The sequence below is a fragment of the Ambystoma mexicanum genome, chromosome 2p (genome assembly GCF_040938575.1).
Source record: "Ambystoma mexicanum isolate Mex_15411 chromosome 2p, UKY_AmexF1_1, whole genome shotgun sequence".
In the NCBI taxonomy this organism is placed as follows: domain Eukaryota; kingdom Metazoa; phylum Chordata; class Amphibia; order Caudata; family Ambystomatidae; genus Ambystoma; species Ambystoma mexicanum.
Window position 1 is genome coordinate 275,281,606 of NC_090923.1, and position 22,196 is coordinate 275,303,801.

The 22,196-nt window shown below is 45.0% G+C and overlaps 1 protein-coding gene across 1 annotated transcript in view; it reads right to left on the minus strand.

Annotated features, from left to right (window-relative positions):
- LOC138566371 (inter-alpha-trypsin inhibitor heavy chain H3-like) overlaps positions 1-22,196 on the minus strand; it is a 669,737-nt gene that overhangs the window by 282,586 nt on the left and 364,955 nt on the right. The window contains exons 13-14 of the mRNA XM_069643540.1: positions 21,100-21,285; positions 12,500-12,630 (exon numbers count right to left, since the gene is read on the minus strand). Of these exons, the coding sequence (XP_069499641.1) occupies positions 12,500-12,630; positions 21,100-21,285 (317 nt within the window). The remainder of the gene's footprint in view (positions 1-12,499; positions 12,631-21,099; positions 21,286-22,196) is intronic.

The following is a 22,196-nucleotide window of genomic DNA, read 5'->3' on the forward strand; positions in this document are numbered from 1 at the left end:
AGCCTGAGAGGCTGCACTATTATAGTGAACAGGGAGAAACCGATGAGGTCTTTCCAACCTCAATCAAGGTATGGTAGCAGAGCAGTATGGCTAAGACTCAGGAAGACATGAGCGTAGTCTAGGGCTACAATGAGACACACACAATTAACTCCAATAATTCATAAGATGTACAAAAATATACAATTATTTATTAGGCCTTTGAATACATTCTAAGCAATGAAAACCTCAAGTAAGTATTGACACACAACTACTACTATGCATTCACTATTATTTTTTTTTTCTAATAGAGCACCAACACTTCACCTTTGAAGCAGGTATGCAATGTTAAGGATTCCAATCGGGCGTCACACACCGGACCAGGACACTTGGTCTTATCCTGGGGTGTGGCGCTCAATAGGAATGCTTTTTCTTTCATTTCAATTAATTCAAATTGAGCTGATACCCGACCGGTCTCGCACCCCCTTTTACAAATGCCCCAGGTCATGATGGACCATGAACCAGGCCGGTTGGTGAAAAACCAATATTTATTTTAACATTCACAAAAATTGTACACATTTTTATATTGGGCAGCAATCACCAATGGGGTGATAATTACAATAAAAACTACTGAACTACACTTGGTTAACTTTCTACAAGGACATATCCAAAGCACAATTGAATAGCAACACTTTTTGAATTAGGATAGATAGCACCCAAGTTAAGGTTTTCCCCTGAAATATTCCCTCAACTCACAAATAATGGACCCTTTGAAAAGGCCTAAAATGACACTCATATTTTGTTAAATAATTATATGTGTGTTCAAATAATGCTATGCATATGTTTTATCACAGTATCAGGGATGTTATCTCACTATCGACCATCAGGCAAGTTATCAAAAAGTTGAATTTTTTCTGGTTTGCAGTTTTAAATGCAAACAAGTTTTTTTTCAAAAAAACAGATGAAAACACTGAATTGGAATGCGGTCAGTGGGCTGGGGGATATATGTATATCACAGGTACAATATAGAGGTGAAAGGAGGTCTCTAGCTACAGAACTGGATGAGATTTGCAAGATAGAAGGTGGTTCGCTATTGGTAAAATAAAGCTGTCGAAGAGAGAAAATCAGCTTAGAAACAGGACTGGTTTCACTTAAACTAGATCATTAAGACTATATTGTTAAAGAGGGGCACAGTAAGATCCAAGGTTGATTTCCAACGTCAACCTTGTGACCCCAGCATTCAACTTTATGTGGAAATTAGTTTGATTACTCAAAATATGACTAAGGGCTTATGACCTACACAAGACAGAATTAATTGATAGATGGTGCTAGCACTTAGAAAATCAAGGAGAGGGTGCACAGACAATTCTAACCATTTTAACAAGTTACAAAAGTATGGGTAGGATTGTTTATAGAGTGAAATAAAGACAAAAGGGTCCAGATGGGGAGACTATGTGTTTCTCTGTGATGGGGAAATACAATCCACGCTTGAGTTTTGGGATTTTGGAACAGTCAGGGTTCTGGTCACAAAAGATCCGGGTCACCGGATAGCGGACTCTCCTGGCAAAAGACAGCTGGGCATAGGTCTGGTCACAGGATAACAGCTGGATGGCAGGGCTGCAGCGGTCATGCAGTTTGTGGGCAAAAAGCCAGGCTCGTCTCAGGATGCTTCTCAAAAGAATACCACAGCTTTTCCCTTTGGATAATGGGATTTTTTTAGTGGGATTCTCTTGATTGAGGCCTTGCTGGGGATAGGATCAGCAGTGATTTGGCCTTGCAGTGGAATCAGCAATGCTTTGGCTTTGCAGTGGCATCTGGAAACAGGCAGGATGAATGTAGAAGATCAGGAACGCAGGCGCAGGAAATTCAGAAAAGAGTCTGTCTAGAGTCCTGTCAGCCACCCTTTATTTAAAGCATGGTGACATCATAGAACTATGTGGTGGGGCAGGTTTAGCTGAGCACGCCTCTAAACAACTGGATTGGTCAAGGGTAATGGTTGACGCCTTGCTCTCAACTGGTTGGGTTTCAAGGGTATGATGTCAGCTTTATGATGTGAGTTTTACAATGTCCACACCCTCCCACAGTTAATTTTGCTAAAATCCAGTTTTGCCATAAATGGCACATTTGTACAATGGTAGCATTTTAACAAATTACATAAGCAGGTTACATATTATATGCAGCACATGTCTCAGTCTGGTTTCCGCCCTAAACACTCCACTGATACTGCTCTCACTTACGTACTCAATTCCCTCATCATTGCACACTACGCTAAGCAATCCTCAATTCTCATCCTCCTTGACCTCTTTGCAGCTTTTGATACCATAGATCACCCCTTACTTCTTAGCACTCTGTCCTCCTTCGGCTTCAAAGGCTCTGTCCTCTCCTGGCTCTCCTCTTATCTCTCCAATCGATCCTTTACTGTCTACTGGGGTGGCCGCACCTCCTCCAACTTCCCCCCTGAACTATGGCGTCCCCCAGGGATCTGTACTTGGACCTTTTCTTTTCTCTATATATACCTCCCTTATCGCCCCATCATCTCTTCTTTTGGCATCTCCCACCACTTCTACGCTGATGACACCCAACTCTTTCTTTCATTCCTTCTCTTCCTTCACCTCCACCACTCTCTCTCTTCTTGCCTTACGGCCATAAAAAACTGGATGTCATCCCATTTACTTTCCCTCAATACTGACAAGACTGAAGTGCTTTTCTTCACTTCTAACACTCTCTCCCCCCCTCCTTTCATCCACTTTCCCTCTTCCAATCTCCCCATCTCGACCCATGCCCGTAATCTTGGCCTCCATTTTGACTCCTCTCTCTCCTTCTCCAACCACATCTCTCTAAACCCTGTGCCTGTCGGCACCACCTCTTCAACATCCGCAAGATCCGCTCCTCTCTCATCTTCCACGCTTTTAAACTCCTAATCTCCTCCCTTATTTTCTCCTGCCTCTTCTACTGCTCGTCTCTCCTCTTTCCCTGTCTCTCACCAGACTCGCTGCTCACGGATCGGGCGCAGGGCGCGCGATCCGTGGGCAGCAGTCACTGGATCAATAGAGATCTGTTTGTGACGTGGGAGGAGGGGAGGCTGCTTACTGGGTAAGCAGCCCCTTTCCCCCGTGGCCCCAAAGCATGGGGCCACAGCGCTGGAGACCCCTGAGAGCAGTGATCATCTGCCCCCAGGGGTGAAAATGAAAAAAAAATGAAAAAAAAAAATCGAAGGCAGGTGGGAGGGGGTTTGGGGCCCTGGGGCCCACTAGCCACCAGGGATATTGGAAAACGTGGTGTCGTTGGAAAGGGGAGATTCTCCCCTTTCCAACGACACCATGTATATGACGCATTGCTGGTCACGGATCGGCGCAGAGCGCTCGATCCGTGACCAGCAACCCACTAGATCACCAGGGATACATTTGTGACATGGGGGTTACTTACAGTAAGCAGCCCTCTTCCCCCCCCGACCCCCAAAGCATAGGGGCACATATGTGCACAACCCTGGGGGCAGACGGCTGATCTGCCCCCAGGGAAGGGGGCAAAAAAAAAAGAATAAAAGAATTTTAAAAAGAAATAGAACGGGGATGGGGGTGTCGGTGAGGGGGCCTGAGATTTTTTTTGCCCCCCTGAAATGGTGGTGGCTCTCCCCCTCCCACACCAAGTGGAAAGGGGGGGCCACCCCTTGTAGCCCTCCCTGGGGGCAGATTTATGCCCCCAGACAGGAGTACATGAGGTGCCCCGCCATCCGGGAGGGCCACCAGGGATAAGTGTGCAGGCCCCCCAAAAGCTGGGGCCTGCAGGTTAGGGCCCCTCTGGGGGCAGATGGCTGATCATCTGCCCCCAAGGAAGGGGCAAAATAAAAAAAATACAAATGAAAAAAGGGAATTTTGGGTGGAAGTGGGGGGGGGAGTCACTAGCCACCAGGGACATATTTTACAGAAAAGGGGGGTGGCCCTCTCCCCCTCATCCCAAGGGGAAATGTGGGCACCCCTTGTAGCCCTCCCTGGGGGCAGATATCTGCTCCTAGGAAGGGGCATCTGACCCCAGGGAGGGCTGAATGAGATGCCCCCCCTTCATGTGGTGTGAAGGGGGAGGGGGTCACCCCCATTACACTAGAAAATGACCTGGTGGTTTAGGGTGCCCCTCAGCCCACCCTAAAGTGTAGTGTACCATTTTCCATTTTTTTCTTTGTTTACGAAACTTGCCTTTGCGCAGAGGGGCACATTGTTTGCCAATCTGGCGCCGGGGTGCCCAAACCTTGCTGCCCCACCAACTGGGAGGCCAGTCCCACCATTTCTTGGGGCCTTCTCCACTCCCACCCCAAATGGAGGGGGGTGTACCTCACGCAGCCATTTGTAGGAGGCCCAGGGAGGCCTGCATGAGGTGCCCCGGCCACCCATTTGGGGATGGGGAGAGGCCCCCCAGTGGGTTTGGGCACCCCAGGGCCAGATTGACACATCAATTTGCATCTCTGCACCAAGGGGAGTTGGATTACCAAAGGAAAAATGGTGGAATGCTTTTTGGGGGGGGGGGCTGTGGGGCACCCGAAAGGGTCGGGGAATTTTCAAAATGGATAGGGTGTTGACCCCCTCCTGCAATGGAGTGGGTGCTATGTCATGCAGCCCTCCCTGGGACCAGATATCTACTCCTAGGAACGGACAGCTGAGCCCAGGGACCAGTGCAGGACAGCCCTCCCTTATCTGCCCCTGGGGAGGGCTACATGAGATGGGCCGCCCCTCCAATTGGGGTGGGGGTGGAGAGATGCACCCCCCTTCACATTAGAAAATTCCACAGCGGTGTATGGGCCCCTCTGCCCCCGCTAAAGGGCAGCCTGCCATTTTGAATTATTTTCTTTGTTTACTACAACTGCCTTGGCGCAGAGGGGCACATTGGTGTGCCAATCTGGTGCCGGGGTGCCCAAACCTTACTACCCCGCCCACATGTGTGGGTGCACCTACCGGGGGTGCAAAAGAAAAAGGGTAACCCCAAGCATTTCGCCACAGCACATTTTGTTCATGTGGGCAATCTACAGATTTGGGCCTGGGTGTCAAAGCCAGCAAGGAAAACAGGGAACTCCATGCATTTCCCAAAAGAGGACACCTGTGGGAATGCACAGAGGTCTGACTTGCGCGAAGTGGCCCAGAATATATTACCCAGATCCCCAGGTGAACATTGTGTATTTTCCCCCACTAAATATCACGCTTTGTCAGGGATTGTGGCTAATAAAAACTGGGGCAATTTGCGCAAGGCAGACCTCTGTGGATTCCCACGGGTGTCCTCTTTTGGCAAAGGCATGGGGTTCCCCGTTTTCCTTGCTGGCTTGGACACCTGAGGCCCATATCTGTATGGTGTGCCCGTTTGCAGAAAGTGTGAAATTGAGGTGTTAAAACAGACTTGGGGTTACTTTTGTTTTAGGCTTTCCCCTTGGGACCCAGGTAGGTGCACCCACACATGTAAGGTACCGTTTTTATCGGGATATCTGTGGGAAAGTGGGACGGTAGGCCATGTGTTGTTGGCAATGTGTTTCGATGGGTGAGCCGAGTGAAATGTGCGGAAAATGCATTTATTGACCACATTTCGGACTTTGCGGGGGTGTCTGGGTAATAAATTCTGGGCCGATTTGCGCAAATCATACCTCTGCGGATTCCCACGGGTGTCCTCTTTTCGGAAATGCATGGGGTTCCCTGTTTTCCTTGGTGGCTTGGACACCCGAGGCCGGTATCTGTATGGTGTGCCCATTTGCACAGTGTGTGAAATTCAGGTGTGAAAACAGACTTGGGGTTACTTTTGTTTTAGGCTTTCCCCTTTGAGCCCAGGTAGGTGCACACACACGTGAGGTACTGTTTTCATTGGGACACTTGTGGGAACGCGGTAATGTATAACATTTGTTGTGTTTGTGTGGTTTTCATAACGTTTTGACCCATTTGCTGGTGCCCTTTGTCACATAACCCTTTCATTTCCTAAATGTGACCTACATTTAGTCGCTGCTTTAGGCACCATACACTTTTGTAACCTGCACAAGTTACCTACCCCTGAAAAGGTCTGCCTGTGCTCTTTCAAAAAATGTATGCTTGCCGTTCCTCACCACATTGGTTTTCCCGATTTACACATGCTAAGTGCGTTTGTTCAGGCCGTGAGCAGAAAACTCCTGTGTACCATGTCTCAGTGTTTGGCTTGTGGTAATGCTTGTTTTGTAAAACACTACAAAAATGTGTGCTTTCCTAACTGCAAGAGTCGGGGGAATGTAGCGAAGCATTGCTTTTCTCAGAATTCATAGAAGCCATTGCCGTACCAAGCCAACCATGTCCAACACATACCTTTTTTTTTGGTCATTTTCCTGCTTTTCCCCTCGATCTATGCCATTTTCCCCTACCTAGTTGTTGCCCGACCTACGCAAAGCACCTCTTTCTAAACTTGGAATTTTATCTACTTTTCAGAAATATATGCCTTTTTGTCCTCCAATTCGGCTTTCTTACCCTTCTCTTCCATTACATCCATGCATGTCTAATTGGCAAAAATAGCCAAATCGCCTACCTCTCACAAAACATTTGATAACCACATCAAAATAATGTTTTTTCTTTTCCACTCAACCTGTCCTTGAAAGCCGGGTAATTGGGGAATTCAGCACAGCAAACCATTTGTTCCTAGCTCTTACAAGGAAAAAAAACACAGGCTTCTTTGTACATCATTGTCTTTGTATTTCTTGAAAAAAGACAAAATGTTTGCCCTTTTTGGTTATTTTCTCTCACCCCCCTACAGCAACTTAGGATTCCTGGGTGGCGTTATGACTGCCTACATGTGGGAAAAAAATGAGCCAAATTTGGCCGAGATATCTCATGTAACAAAAAAGTTACAAGGCTTTGAATGGCCACATACCGAAATCACACCACCAAAGGCGGCTTTGGCACTGGGGGAAATACCCATGGCACTTAAAGGGTTAATAAAATAGCCGTTTAAACCAAATGGTCAGCATTGTCCTCCAAATATGGTCATGCCTTTACAGGCTACCCCCCTAAGCCCAGGGTTGTCCAGGAGTTATTCTTTGAAACTTCTTGTAGAAGTCACAGGGAGGTGTGATTTCCTTTTTCACATCTTCGTGTCCAAGAATTTCTATTCTAAGAGTGTAAAGACTGGAGGGGGGTGTCTGTACTTCTACTCTCTATATATGGTAGAGGAGAGGCACAGAGGACCCCAGCCAAGATTCTCTATTATTGGTAACGTAGTCGAGCAATCAAGGCCTAGCTTCTCAGGAGGCGATGCAGGCTAGTTCTTAAGTACAGTGTAGTCCCCAAGCCCCCACAAAGGAATGTCCACACACTGTATTACTGAAAACACAGCCTTTTTATAATTAATATTCAAAGGTATGTACACTCTCACAATAACTCACTTTGTGGTCAGAAAATCAACAATGGTAAATATTTCTATAGTGGTACCACAAATAATATTAGCTCTCATTAAAGTGCATCAACTATACTGTCAAAATGCCACAGAGATCAATAAAGAGGAAACCAGCAGTAGAGAGAGGAAAGAAAACAAGATGGTTGAACAATTGGCAGAATACTGGCCCCACTACCTAGACACAGTTCTGTGTGGAGATCCCCCACCTGGGCAACCTGTAAAATAAAGATGTAACACAAGCCCAGTCCTTAGATTGTTCTATAAGTCTTATTTTCGCCTATAATGTTTTTACCCCCCCAATGTACCTGGTGGAGCAGAGTTCTTCGAAGAAGCTTCGATGAATCCTTCTCGAGTGACTCCCTTTAAACCAGGAGCCACGGATCATTGAGAGGCGTCGAAGAAGGTGAATTTGGGTCGATGAGAAGTTTGAGGGTGCCGAGACCACGGCGTCGATCCAGGCGGTGCTCGTCGGCGACGTCCTGCCAGGATGAGGTGTGCGGGGCACCTCAGCATTTGATAGTTCTGGACCGCAAAGAGTTTCAGAAGAACTGTGGCCCGACAAGGGCGTTCAGTCGTCAAAGTCTTTGTGGTCTTCAGGGGCCGGAAAACCCACCGGCGGATTCTCTTCAGCGCGTCAGCGGCGTCGACTTTCTCCGGCAGGATAAATCGGTCGGCGGTGCGGACAAGGGAGTCCTTCGATTCAATACTTAGGCAAAGGAGCGGGCGGCTCCGGTTGTCAGCGGCATGGCATCAAACGGCCCCCTATTCTGGGGCAACACGGCTTCGACGGGCCTCCAGCGGTTACGGCGATGCTCCGAACCCTGGGCGACGGCAATGGACTTCGACATCGGTGATGTCCGGGTGCTTCACTTCGTTCTCCTCGGCGGTCCCCGTCTCCGGTCGGCAGCCTTTCGAGGGTCTGACCTCCAGGGAGCTTCACTGAAGGCTAGCGGTGCTCGATGGTCCCTCGGAGCACGGGAAGAGGGTGCCTTACCAGGTCCTCTCTCGGATCAGTCCTCGACGAACTCGGCAGCTTTCGGATCGGGTCGAAGCAAATGCAGCAGCAAGTCTTCTTCCAGCTGGGCGTCGAGGGTCAGCAGTTCCAGTTACTCTTCAAGTGTAGACACAGCTTCTGAACAATCTCCAGTGGTGAGAGGTCCCCAGATATACTATTCTGTCTCTCATCCGCACTGCTGGGGCACACTCAGCAGCCAATCAAACAGAAGGGCATTCATGCAGTCAGTCAGCCAATCAGGCATACAGTGCATTCAGGCCATCCTCCTCCCTCTCAGACACTCACAACAAGGAATGTGAATTGGGACAAGTACCCAGCCATTCAACACTACACACTGCATTCAGGCTAGTTTTGGGCAGGGCTGTCTCAGTCTTTGTCTCTCATACCAGAAACCAGACAGCCACAACAAGAAGTGCATATTGGTCACACACTCCATTCACCCAGGTCCTACCCACAGGGTGTACCCACAACATACAGTCACTGGGAAGGCTCCAGCCAGTCTGGCCTGGACTTCACAACAACACCATATATGGAACTTCCACCCAACAGCCAGTCAGGGGGAAGGGACAGAGTCGGGGCTTCCCAGGACTTTGGGAAAACAAGTTATCAGGCAATAGAAATCAAGAGGCCAAAGGGGCCATCTTGTTTTCTATCAGGAATCAACTGATTCCAATGGCAGGGCTTGGGTATCCCAAAATGGAGGATAGTCGGAGCACCTGTCAAATTCAGCACGGAGCTGCCACCAGCCCATACCCTGCTCTGTGGGCCACACACAGGTGCCCAAAAACAACATACACTAGGGGCACAGGGTTGTACCCCCACCCATGGGTGCCATAAGGGTATCCCATGGGTCTGTACACCAAACCAAAAACAGGAAGAGCTGCACTGCCAGGAGTCCCAGAGGGACTCCTGGGCAGAAAACAACACAGAACACAAATGAAAAAGGACTACAGGGCAAGGACAGGTAGGCCCTGTCCCTCCAATGCATTTCCAGCATCACAGAGGCATCTGCCCAGACGAAAGTCTGATGAGTATGTGAACTTTTGGTCAGTCAAAGTTTTCCTCCAATCTAGTAATTATCAGCCAAGTGTCCTGGAAGTTTATGGTGGTTCCTTTTGGGGGAAGCCTTAGCTTAGCCAGCAGGGAAAACCGGTTCTGGAGCTTGCAAAATCCAGCCAATGCAGTTTAATTCCTTTATTTTCTTTCATTTTATCCTGAATCAAAACAATACTGTTGAATAAAACATCTCATATATGTGTTACACCACAAAACCCCTTTGCATTACTAGACAAGGGCAGGGCCTTATCCAACATACACTTTTAAAACTGGTATTTTCCTTTATTTGCAAAAGTACATTTAAACACGGTGTGAGGTCTGCTGTCATTTTCCTTTCAAAAAGGTTCCATCTGAATTTCCCACATTTTTCTGTATCCATAGTTAGTTTCTTTTACGTAGCAATTTGTTTGAAACACAGATGCACTGAAATTGACCTGGGCCTAGATAGCTAGTGTTTATTTGAATTACTGATCTTTGACACTTTGTAACTCAAAAGTAAAGCGTTTCCTGTGTAGCTGAAAATGAAGTTTCTTTTATTTTCCCAGAACTGAACAACAGCCTTTCATTCAGTGATACTGCTCTTGTCTGCTGGAGCACAATGTGAAGGTGAATGGGCATGGCAGGTTCTCATTAATAAAAGTATTGTGATGAGGAATCAGAGGAAAAGAGCACCAGAGATGCTTCATTTTTAAATGTACAAATTTCCCTTTTTCAATGGGATCTTTGGGCTTGCAGCAAAGCAGCGCTGCTTTTTCACTCCCCTTCTTTGATGCATGTAAGAGGACACTGGCAGGCTTTTTCAGTGTGCCCCCTTGTTCCATCATGCCCAATATATGCTTGGCAAGATGGTGCAGCCATCTTTTTGTAGCTGAAAAACGCAGTTTCTGTGTGAGGCAATGGTGCTCACAGGAGCCAGCGCAACTATTTTGCTGCTTGTGCTTGGTTATGGAAGGGAGTACAGCTGAGTGGGTAAATATATCCCACAGCAATCAATAGTTAAGCAATGTTAAGAGCAACACTTTAGGTAAGTGAGCATGGTAAAGCCGTGAAAAACAGCAAATATTATTTTGGAACTCATTGGGGACAGGTCATTAAGTTATTAGAACATAGACAGCCGACAGGAAAACCCCAGTTAAGGGCCATAGTTCTTAAAAAGTCCAGCCATGCTAGGTAAACAGGCCCAGTGCCCAAAGGTCACTAGTTCCGTAATATGTACCTTGTAGGAGGGTTTACTAGGAGATTGCAAATGCACCCCCCTCTGATTTATTCAGAAATCACTTCATCGGTTCCTGAATCCACTTGGCACTGAGGTCACTTTTGGTATTGGGATTGAAGCCGGTCCATCTGCGGTCCTGGACTCTGACGGTTGTAGAGACTGGATAGCTGTCCACCCCTGGCATGACAAGATAAAGGCCTCAATAAAACAGGCAACATCAGGAGACCCTCACGGTGAAGAAGGTGGGTTTCAATGGGAGTTACCAAAGTAGGCGGAGACTGACTGTCAGTAGCTATCAGATCATGGACAGACACTAGCCACAGCATATGCTCAGAAACAGGCATTCAGGCACTGGGATGTGTATTTGGACCACATAGCCCCAGTCCCCACATCCGGCTCACACACAAACCACCTCTTGGCCTGGGGAAGCAACAGTTTTGCCCAGGAAAGGGCTTTCCATACATGGCAATTCCAGACCTGAGAGAGGAGGAAGAAGGTCAAAGAAGAATATGGCAAGGAAAAGCAAAATCCACATAAGAAAGTGATCGTAGGGTGATAACCACTCTTAGTAGACAGGTACGGTAATTGCAAAAGTATATGTTAAATCCCCAAATCACGGTAGAAAAATATCCGCTGCCACAAGCTCATACTAGGCACATTGTAAAAGTAACAAAAAGCCATTAGAAGAAAAGATAAAAGGATACAAAGTATTCTAATTGCACTTCATACACAGCCTCCTTACAAGTTGGCCGATCTGGAAATAAGGTGCCGGTAACAACATATACTGGCACCTTTCTGGACTGGCCAACTCCAAGTCCAACACTCATGACCATTGCGATATCGGAGGAAACAATGGAGGATATGGTACAAACACAATTGAACTCACACTTAGTGAGCATTTTTAGGTGTCTCAACTACATGGGACTTTTTGCACATTAACCTATTTGAGTACAACCACTCTTGTTTGGGATATTCGATTCCTGTGGGTGAATAAATTACTTATAAAAATTCCAAGGCTGTAATATTCCATCCAATTAATAACTTTGACAGGATCTAATAACCAATCCAGTCCACACAATAGTTGAGGGGTTGTGCTCTTGGTTTTTTGTAGATTAATAAAGGTTTGACGCAACTAATAAGATCAGTAGTGATGAGGAATAGTTTCTTCTCCCACTTTCCCTATTAGATAGGCGGCACACCACCTACACCTAGGGTAAGGCACTCCTGACAGGGTTGGGGTGTTCTTCTATTAGGGACAGCCAGGACGTTGTTTCAACCAGGTTTATCTTGACGAATGTGACAGTAAAGTCTACACAAAGTTTTTCTCCAAAGAACTGTTTATGTTGTGCTAAATGATATGCAGGGTAACCAGGCAAAGGTTAGGAGCAGTAGAATAGGGGCGAAAAGGTACGCAATGAGATAAGGATTATAGCACCATGAAAGGACAGACAAGGCTGAGGCCAAAGCACGTTGTAGAGATAATAACAGTGGGAAGGGGGCCTCTGCATAAATAAATGTGAGAGAGAAAAGATAGCGATGAATCGAAGGCCTCTGAGATTACAGGGTGTAGGAGAAATAAGAAAAGAAGGAGGAAAAGAGATAGACAGAGGAGCAAGCTGTAAAGGATAGCAGTAACAGGAAAGAAAAGAACTGTGGTCTTGGATGGGTTACGAGGAAGGTATTGATCAGACATCCAAGATTGGATAGACAGAGTCAAGTGAATAGCGTCAGAGTAAGAAGACAAGGAAAGAAAGATTAGGGAATCATCTGCGTAGAAGTGGTGTGAAAGACCAAAAGAAGAAATAATAGATGCAAGAGGAGCTGTGTATAAGGACAAAAGTAAAATAACTTACAGTTCTTCCAATAACTGCTGTATAGTTAGATAGGCCCATAGTCTCTGTGTATACACGCCAAATATATACTTCTGCTCTTCCGTTGCCTCTCTCACTTTTCCCTCCATGTTGAAAGTAAAGTTGTTTGTTGCCTGTTAATAATATTGTTAACCATATTATGAATACTTTGGTGGTTTTTTGCATCAATATCAATCTAATTCTCATTTTTAGAAATTGTCATTTAATTTTGCAGTCATGTTTTACACCAATACTAGTATCAAGTCAAAGAAAAAAAGATGTTCTTACATATTAATCTGAAAACAGTTACACGCTGGATCAAAACGTGTGTTAAGCATTTACATGTTTCCCCACTTGTGAAAAAAGCACTGTTCAGTGTAACCTGGGCAATGGCAGACTCTGTTCTATTTACTCCCCATACCCACCCCTCCCCCGAACCATTACATTGCTATCATGGTAAGCGTCTCTGAAGTGTATCCCTACTGCATATACTTCTCTGTGGCTCTAATATACCATTCCTCACTGTTAGGAAAGATTTATCTTTTTGCTGATTTCCCCTCCATGAAGCATCAGAGATGCCCTTCCTTTTGCTATTGTTTTAAATATACATAAATCATCTTTTTGGAGTTAAATGAAGCCTTTTTTCTGTGTTGGGGCCACTGATCAGTTCCTATGGCTATTAGTGTAGGAGAAGTCTGTTCTACATAGTAAAGCTCTTTGTTTTGTTTTTCCTGCACAAAAAGTGAAGCGTGGTAGGGATACTTCATGTGCAGTCCTTATAACTTTATTTTAGCAAATGTGATGTTACTTGCATGATGTATCCAGGATGGGCTGGTGGCAGTGGATACTTTTACCATGTTTTTAAAGTCTGATTTTAAAGATGTTTACACCTAATGCCAACTTGAGTACCACAATACACTTTCCTGTCTTTAGCCATCTTGTAGCTTGACCTTCTTCCTGCCCTGGATTGGCCAGATTTTCCAAATATGGCAAGCCCTTTTACTGAGGAAACCTCCAACTTTTGCTGACAAAGTGGTGGTCTGTGTGTGGCCCAGCCGACATCCTTGCCAGGTGTATCAGTTGATGGGCGGATGCAGTGGCCAGAGCCTGTCCTGATTGGACAGCCCCTGCCAAGTTTGAATGGTACAGATCCTTTCCATTGGTGGGCTGTGGGCAACTCTCGCCCAGTTTCCGGATAAAACCGGGACCCCTGCAGCCATTGTTGAGATTATCATTGGAGCCAACACCCCACTCCCAGTGAATACCCGTCATTGGAAGATTGCCAGCAGACCTTTTTCACTTGCCCAGAGAATCCCAGTATCTCTGCAGATCTAAAAAAGCTTTCACCTTTGCTTTAGCCCCTGGAACACTAGGAACAATCAGTCCCAAATTCTGCTCTAAAATGAATGTGCTGTAAGCGCTCAAAACAGCCACCAAACCCTCCTGTGGGCTAGTCAGACATCCTCCTGGGCTCCCTTTCTGCAATGGTCACTGAGTTGAGTGTTGAGACTTCACAGATCCTCAGTTTATGGAGCATGAATCATTTCCCTTAAATAGCAGCTCTTCACAAACAGGGGCCTTGCAGGATACATTTCTTTGTTTCCGCTCTAAGGGTTGTCTGCCACCATTTTTTTCAGGTGGCCATCGCTGTCTGCCACCTGCATCACGTACAGGGGGTTCTCTGAAGTCATTGATGGAGTGGTGGTTCTGAAGTTGGTGTATCGTGAGTTTCCAGTTTTCCAGTGTCCAGAACCGGTGCAATGGAGAGTGGAACTGCGAACTAGCCAGACTCAAAACATGATACCTGAAGTGACCTCTGCACCTGAGACACCTGAACTTCCTTCAATGGAACAAGGTATCAATACAGAAGTCCCTGTGATTTTAGAAGCATCTATGGTGCCCCCCCCGAGAAGATTTCAGTACAGGGGGTAAGTAAACATACCTGTTTTGCCCCCTATGTCTCCAAATCCATTTCCTAGCCTTGATCAGTGGTGTTCTGACCTGGAATCATCCCCTGGGCCTCCCTTAAAGGTGGTTGGATTGGGAGAGAGTATGTTAAACACTTTCCTCCAACTTTTATTACATTTTGGAATACTTATAATTACTTGTCTGCTCAAGCCAACACTTTTGCACCTTCCTAAAAGGGTATCGGGTAATAATATCCCCACAAAAATATCGCCGTAAATATGGCCGTTTGGTTCGCCATAGGCGATATTTTTATTGGGGATATTATGTGGGAGCGAGGGTTGCGGGGGGTGTCCTCCGCAGGGTCCATTGTGAATTTCGCCGCAAAAATATGGCAATATTTTTGTATGGCGATATTTTTGCAGCGAAATTATCACATGGAACCCCTAAAAGAGACTCCTAGCCGCCTGAAAATACTTGTGTTGGGATCTGTGACTCTTAAGGGCTGTAGGCAACTTTTATCTAGCTAAGGAAGGACTTTTTAAGGTTACTAACTTATTAGTTATAAGGTTTTGGTTAGTGTTTGCTACACCTTTATCGTAAAACCTATTAGTACGTAAAAAGTCTTGATTACTTCCCTGGTTGTATTGTCTTTATACACATGCTTTCACACATACCGTACTTTGAACTCTATGTGAAACTGTAAAAGTGAAGTGTTACTGCTCTTAGCAGAATACATCAAGGTGGGCGTCTATATAATAGTAATTAATGTTTTAGTGTGTTACGTACCTGTGGTTATTCACTCAGAACAGTATTGTTCTACAGTCTAATAAATAACTATTTTTAGGAATTGGATGAAATTACTGCGGCAAAAAAGTCTGAGTACCAAAAGTTCGACCCCCATTTGTTCACATACGTATATGTGTGGGGGGGGGGGGAGTTCATAGAAAATGTATAGAAGTAAGGTGGGGGGTCTCCCTCCACATATATATATGCAAACAAATTAAAAAAAAAAAAAGAATTCAGACTTTTGGTAGGCAGATCCTATTTTTATATGTACTGTGCAACTTGTATTATTAAGAGTATGCTTAACTGAACCTTCACCACTCTCATGCCCTCCTAAACCTAAGCATTGCTTCTCATCCACACTACCCAGATAAAGTTTGGCTAGACCTTGTGGTTTGTCCCCGTATCCGAATAGGGGTGGCCTCTCAGAATCTGTCCTCAGGGCTAAGTATGACAATCCAGCTCAACACTTACTCTCATAGCAGCAAAGCAAATAGGGTATATACTAAATTCCATTATACCATCCTTCAGGTGCAATAAAAGATGTGAACTGAAATGGGATGATCTGCAATACGGCCTTCTTAGCCTCCATAAAAACAAACAATCAGCCTGTTTCTGCTTTGCTTTGTTCATCCGATGCACAAGATGTCATTCAATGTTTTGATCATACTTGCAGAAGTAAGACAACAGACCTCAACCGTATGTAACCGGAGCCATCCTTGCTCTAGTCAGAACAAACCATCTTGGTTTGATAAGGAACACATGCATAGTAAAAAAAGTCTCTCTTGGGCTCACTCAAAGAACACCCCAGAATTCCTGTGGTAATTCTGCTAAGAGGTAAATAGTATAAAAAGTGCATGTCCCTTGGAAGACAAAGCCTGGTGGACCAGATGTGGGAATCCCTACAGCAAGCATTCAGAGTGTGAGACTATTCCAAATTCTACAGTATGATAGTGAAAGGAATATCAGAACCCAATGCAGTGAGGGGTTTGAATTGTAACATCCAAGATTGGATTACCCATTTCTCTACTCTCTACGGTCAGGGTGAGGTTGAGCAGGCTAGCATTGGGCCTAGTCTACCTGAAAACCCCATACCAGATCATAAAAACAATGAAGGGATCTGCCTCTCACAAGGGCCGAGCTCTGATGTATGCCCACTGGATATTTACACACATGACCCTATATTCTGGGACCCTATTTTATTATGTCTGTTTAATTCCATGAGCAGATCCTTCTTCTTATGCTTCTGGGTTCGAAACAATCCTTGTCCCTATATTTGAAAAGAGTAATTGTGGCAATCTTGACTGCTAGTGCCCCATATCCCTGTTGTGCAATCACCAAATTGTTTGGGAAATCATTACATTCAAGAATCTTGAATTGGTATAAACTATGTTATCCAATATCTCAAATCAGTTTGACTTATATGAAGGCCTAAGCACTACTGAACACCCCCTAAACCTGCCTTGACAGTCAGTTAGTATCCTGCCGAATAGGACTCTGGTTTACCTGGCTTTTATGGCCCTGTCCAGTGCTTTTGACTGCGTAAACAGAGAACTATCATGGGAAAATGTATATCAGAAGTGATTACCACAGACGAGAACCAGCCTGCTCAAAGCATTGCACCTTTACCTAAAGATATCTGTTATGTTGGATAATGTGGATTAACTATCTGTGGCCTTTAGATCAAGCAATGGTGTGTGCCAGCGGTGTTTCCTAGCCCCCTTCCTCTTGAATCTATAATTAGCAATCTTGTGACTAAGCTAAGAAGTGTCCAAGATGTCCAAAGGCCACTGCTAACCTTTTCTACTCTACGAGATGATGTAGTAATTCTCGCCCGTACCCCCAAAGCACTGCACACCTAAGTCAACAGGTTCTGACTGTTTATGAATGCAAGGGAACTCTTGGTCAATATCACAAAATCAAAGGTGATGGATCTGGGGTTAAAAAGGACCCCAAAATGTAGTATTTGCAATAACAGGGAAATTGATTGGGTATCTAGATACCACTATCTAGGAGTTATCTTCCTGCCTTCTCTCAAGATGGGCGAACCATGTGGAAGATCAAGCAGTACAGATGTGCTATTATAATGGTGCGCTGCTCCGTTTTGCACAGAATATGGATAGACTGCCAAGAGCTAAATCTATACAGGTGGTTAGCTAAGTTGGGGGCATTGGGGCACACCAATTCACAACCCCTAGTGCATTCAGAACATGTTTTCTGTGAAGGGTACTGGGTGTGCCTTAATGCACTTCGTTTTAAACTCTGCATGCTGAATTGTAAGTCTGTCACCCAATAGATTATCTATTGTTATCAAAGGGTTGTTTTCTGATCTACTCCATAGAGCTGTTGTACACAAAATGTAATGGTAATTATCAATAAAGTTTCAGCTGGTTAATATTGGTTTAGCTCTTGAGAGGTGTGGGCCAAAATGGCAGTAATGCGGTAACACAGTTACCGTCGTATTACCGCACTGCCCAGCTATGGTTTTGGTGGTGGGTTGGAGAAAACCTCCCGAAAAATTCTGGAGGTAATTACGCCACCTTACTGGCAAAAAAACTGCCATTTCGGCAGAATTGCCGCTGGTGGAAATTCCTCTGAAATCCCCATCGAGTCCGATGGACTCCATAAATGGGGACTAACACTGCCATACTGCCACTTGTAATCTGGCAGGTAATACCGCTGGACCAAGTGGCGGTTACGGTACAGTGATATCTCAGCAAATTTACCGTCGAGATACCACCAAACTTGTAATGAGGTTCTCTGTTTTTGATGCATCCTGTAAAGGACTAAATTGGAAACCACTGCTAAGAGAACACTATTTTAGTCTCCAAAATCCATTAAGGGAGGATTGTACAATAATGCTCCATATGATTACATACATATCTACCAATAGAGGTACGTCTTTTTGTTGCCCATGGATAACCTGGGTCAGGAATCTGTATTCCATTAGTTGCAAATCACTAAACTAAGATTTAGCCTTCTCCCACTAGAGGCTCTCAGTAGAAAATGGAAAATCTCATCACGAGATGCTAACTGTGCTATGAATGTTATGTTGATTTGTGTCCCAAATATAAGCCTCTTTTGGCAGGACTCTTCTTCATTTACTTTGTATGATGCACTTTCGGTATTGCAGCCCTGCTTTGATATTCTTAACAATGTGCAGGTCTCCCTTAGTGTGTTGGGTCATTGAAAGATACTTAGTACACACGCTCAAAATAAGGGCAAAGAGTTATTGATGAACCCGCAGCTAAAATGTAAATTGTTATTTTGCCTTTTAACATGTTTACCATTGCTTAACGCCTGGGCTTTTTATCCATTCTAATGAATGTATTAAGGTGCATGTGGTCAAGACGCCATTTTAGATAATATGGGCCTGATTCACAGAGCGTTTTCCTATGGGATTGCGCCATTATAAAACACTTCTGTCAGTCAGGACCTATGCATTTTGTGTTGTTTGGCCCTAACCTAAAGTTTCTTTGCAGTAGGATTTTTCTTCCTTTACTTTGCACATTGCACTGCAGGTAGTACGGCCCTGCTCTGATGTTATTAACCATGCATAACATCTCTTAGAGGATAGGCAGTGGAAAAAATTATTCCGTATCAGTGCCTTAAACAAGGGCCAAGACTGATGCTCAATCTACTGAGGAACTTGTTGCTGAAATGTAAATTGATTTTTATTGTAATATTTTTCAATGTTGCTGACATTTTTAATGTGTTTTATCGTGTTTGACATGTGCTGCTTTTATGGAGCTTTTTTCTGAACTAAAGCACGTACCTATGGCATGTAAGTCAAATTTGCTGTGCTGTATGCTGTGCTATATGCTATAGTGGGCAAACACCTCTTCTCACCAGCTCACTATTGAAATGGAAATGGCATATGTGTCCATCTGTAAGGGGAGCCCTCCGGTTGCTAGGCCATGGGACAGTCAAATGCAGATGTGACAGCAGTAGTGAATAGCGTATCTGGTTCTGAAGGTGTGCCCCTGTCTTACTCTGGGCATTGATAGCACGCCAGTCATGCCAGATCCATGTCAAAAAGGAAAAAGTATCAACCTCGAACACATATTCCAGAATCATGTTCCTAGGGATTGAATCACTCAACTTACTACTGTGTACAAGATGCGTTGCAACATGTGGACTGCATCCTTTGCGTCCATGCCATTCAGGAGAAAAAAAGATCCCAGATTGCTCCAAACAGAGTGGAAACCAGTATAGACTCTCAGTGCAGCAACCTGCACGCTGGTCTAGTCTCTCATAACCCATTCTACAGGGGCATACCCATTGCTTGGGAACCCAGTTCCATTAGTTGGGCATGCACAGATCAGTTGTCCCAGAGTGGCACCTGTGGTGGCTGATTGCACAAGGTGCACTGGACTCTAGTTCCCACATCAAAGGGCCATGCTTCCTGCACCATGGCACCTCAATTTCAAACTATGGGAAGGCGGGGTTCTTTCTCCCAGTGTGCTGCACTGGTAGCCACGAAAGGGCAAGTAGGCAAGGCCTGTGGCTTAGGATGAGGGGCAGAAGCCACTAATCTTTCAAACAATGCCAACAGGTGTGGGGATGCTAGTTCATATCATTACCATATATACTACATCATACATACTACTCTACATGAGGACACAAAGCGAGCTGCAGTAGGGCAGCGTAGGCAGAAGCAGACAACCCCATGACTCCTTGGTAGCATAGCTCCCCAATAGCTAGGCGAATTACCAGCCAACAGTGCCTTTTGAACTCCAACATTGGATGAATTCAATGAATGCAGGTCAGTCATCCTGCCATTGTTGTTGCTCTGGTCTACTGTCAACATGGGTGTTCCCCATCACCATATGTATTCTTAAGTGTTGTTCTTAGCAATTGGAAAAGTACATTTGAAGAGGGGTTTACACTCCCCTATCCCTAATGCCCTGGTGGCTGTCTCTTTTGGAGATGGGTGGACAACTCACGTTTCTCACCAATTAGATTGTAGAGACTAAAGGTGGGGCAAGGGTATATTGTCTCACACTGATGAGGTAAATCCCCATGTTGGATGGTGTGGACACCCCTCTATCTCTCAACTTATTGTGTTGTTCCTTTTGAAGTGTGGTGTCCCCTATCACACACCACCAAAATGATTGTACCTCCGCGAGGAGGGTGGACCCTCCAATGTACCTATTACCTTAGAGGATTTATAATCCAGAGAGGGTTGACTAATCTTTTTTGAAGGATTGGTCCATCCCTCTCCTGGCCCTCACCGCCTGGACGGTTGACAGACAATTACAGTGGAGGAATCCACCCTGGCCCGGCCAGAAACTGAGCAGATGTCAGATAATACCCTGGATGATGTGGTCCGGATTAGCTTGAGGAACCTGTATAGTGCTGGCTGACTATTGATGGTGTGCGAAACTTGAGAGGCAGTATGTCCTCCTGGCTACCATCTCACACATTGATGACATCTGATTGTATACAAATTAGTTGTTGCCTCAGGTGCATGTTCCAAGATGCTTTAGTCTCTTCCAGGTTCCAGGTTCAGTTACAGTATCTAGATCGATTTGTCATCAGGTTGCATGTAAGGGAACAAAGCGGGCACACCCTCTCATTGAGCTCCCAGGCATCAAATAACTTTCACAGAATAGTCAAACAGGGCCGACTCTCAACATGGTTAGCAACTCCATCAGCACGCGCGTGCGCACACACACATTAACTAAGAACACATTTTTGGGGTATCTCCCTGGAGCGTTACATATTTCCTCTGGCAGGGTGGTATTTAGGGGTTTCCAGATTGAGATGGATCTGTTCTCAAATTCTGAGGTTGCCTCTGAATATCTTTTTATTTGCATAGCACCACTCTTTTTGCAGCAAGCCTGTGGCCCGGCTTAAATTATCCAAAAGGGACGCATGAAGTTATGTGACAAAGTATTCCATGATCTTACCCCTTGAGCTTTAATCTGCACAGGTAGGTGTGTCACTTCATTATCTGTAACCCGTCCAGCCACCACAATTTCCGAGCCCTCGTAGAAGTGCTTGAAGTTGTTCTTCGTGATGTCAATTACAGAATGGTCTGGATAGTCCATGTGAACTGCCAAAAGCAGCGGATTCGAAATCTCTCCATAGAATCCCTATGAAAACAAAAATATGGGAATGTAGAAGCACCAAAATGCAAACGTATACAGTATAACAAAGTACATCAGGTTACAACCTCTTCCAACCTTGTTCAACCTAGTCCCATGAACAGAGAGACATCCCTTTTCTTCCAAGTTCAGATTGGAGGCGTTGCAGTTGAAAAGGCCTACAGTAGAAAAGGGCCATTGGCCACTGTGCCCTGCCTTCCCATTACTATATAAACTATTTTTACGCTCCACTCACTGCTTGTTGAAGCTACACTTTGTACTAAGAAGTGCAAAAAAGGAGTAAAGGCGATTTCGCCTGTTCTTACACTTTTTTTCTGCACTTCGTAGAGGTCCCCTTTGTGCAATTAGCACAGTTTTAGAAATGAGCTCATTGTTGTGTTTGGCCTGATGAACTAGAAGCATCATTTCCTGCAACTGCGCTAAAGGCGGGCCCTGCTGTGTGTCACATGATCTAGCCAAGCTTCAATGTGATCATTTCAAATCACTTGTCCTTCTTGTCACTTCCATTGTAAGGTTGGTTGTCTCATGCTCGTGCATATTATAACACATTAAATGCATTTGATTATATCATTCGTTTGACCACTCGCAAGACTGATTTAGACCAGCAATACTTTGAGACGCATGTTCACTCTATATAGCAATCTATTATTTACTCTCCAGAGTTCCTGATGAAATATTTAGATTATTGTTATAGCCCCTCAGAGAACATGATCTTTTCCCACTGTTAACATACGAGCATAATATAGGAAAAGCATTCCTGCCTCCCAAACATTGAATTGTCTATTACTAGCAGATCCTATGAACAAGGCAGTACATCTGGGCACTGCCATACAATCCTGTTGTACAAATGTGCTTTCATACACTTTAAAATATGAACTACCAATCAGTGCTGTGTGGGC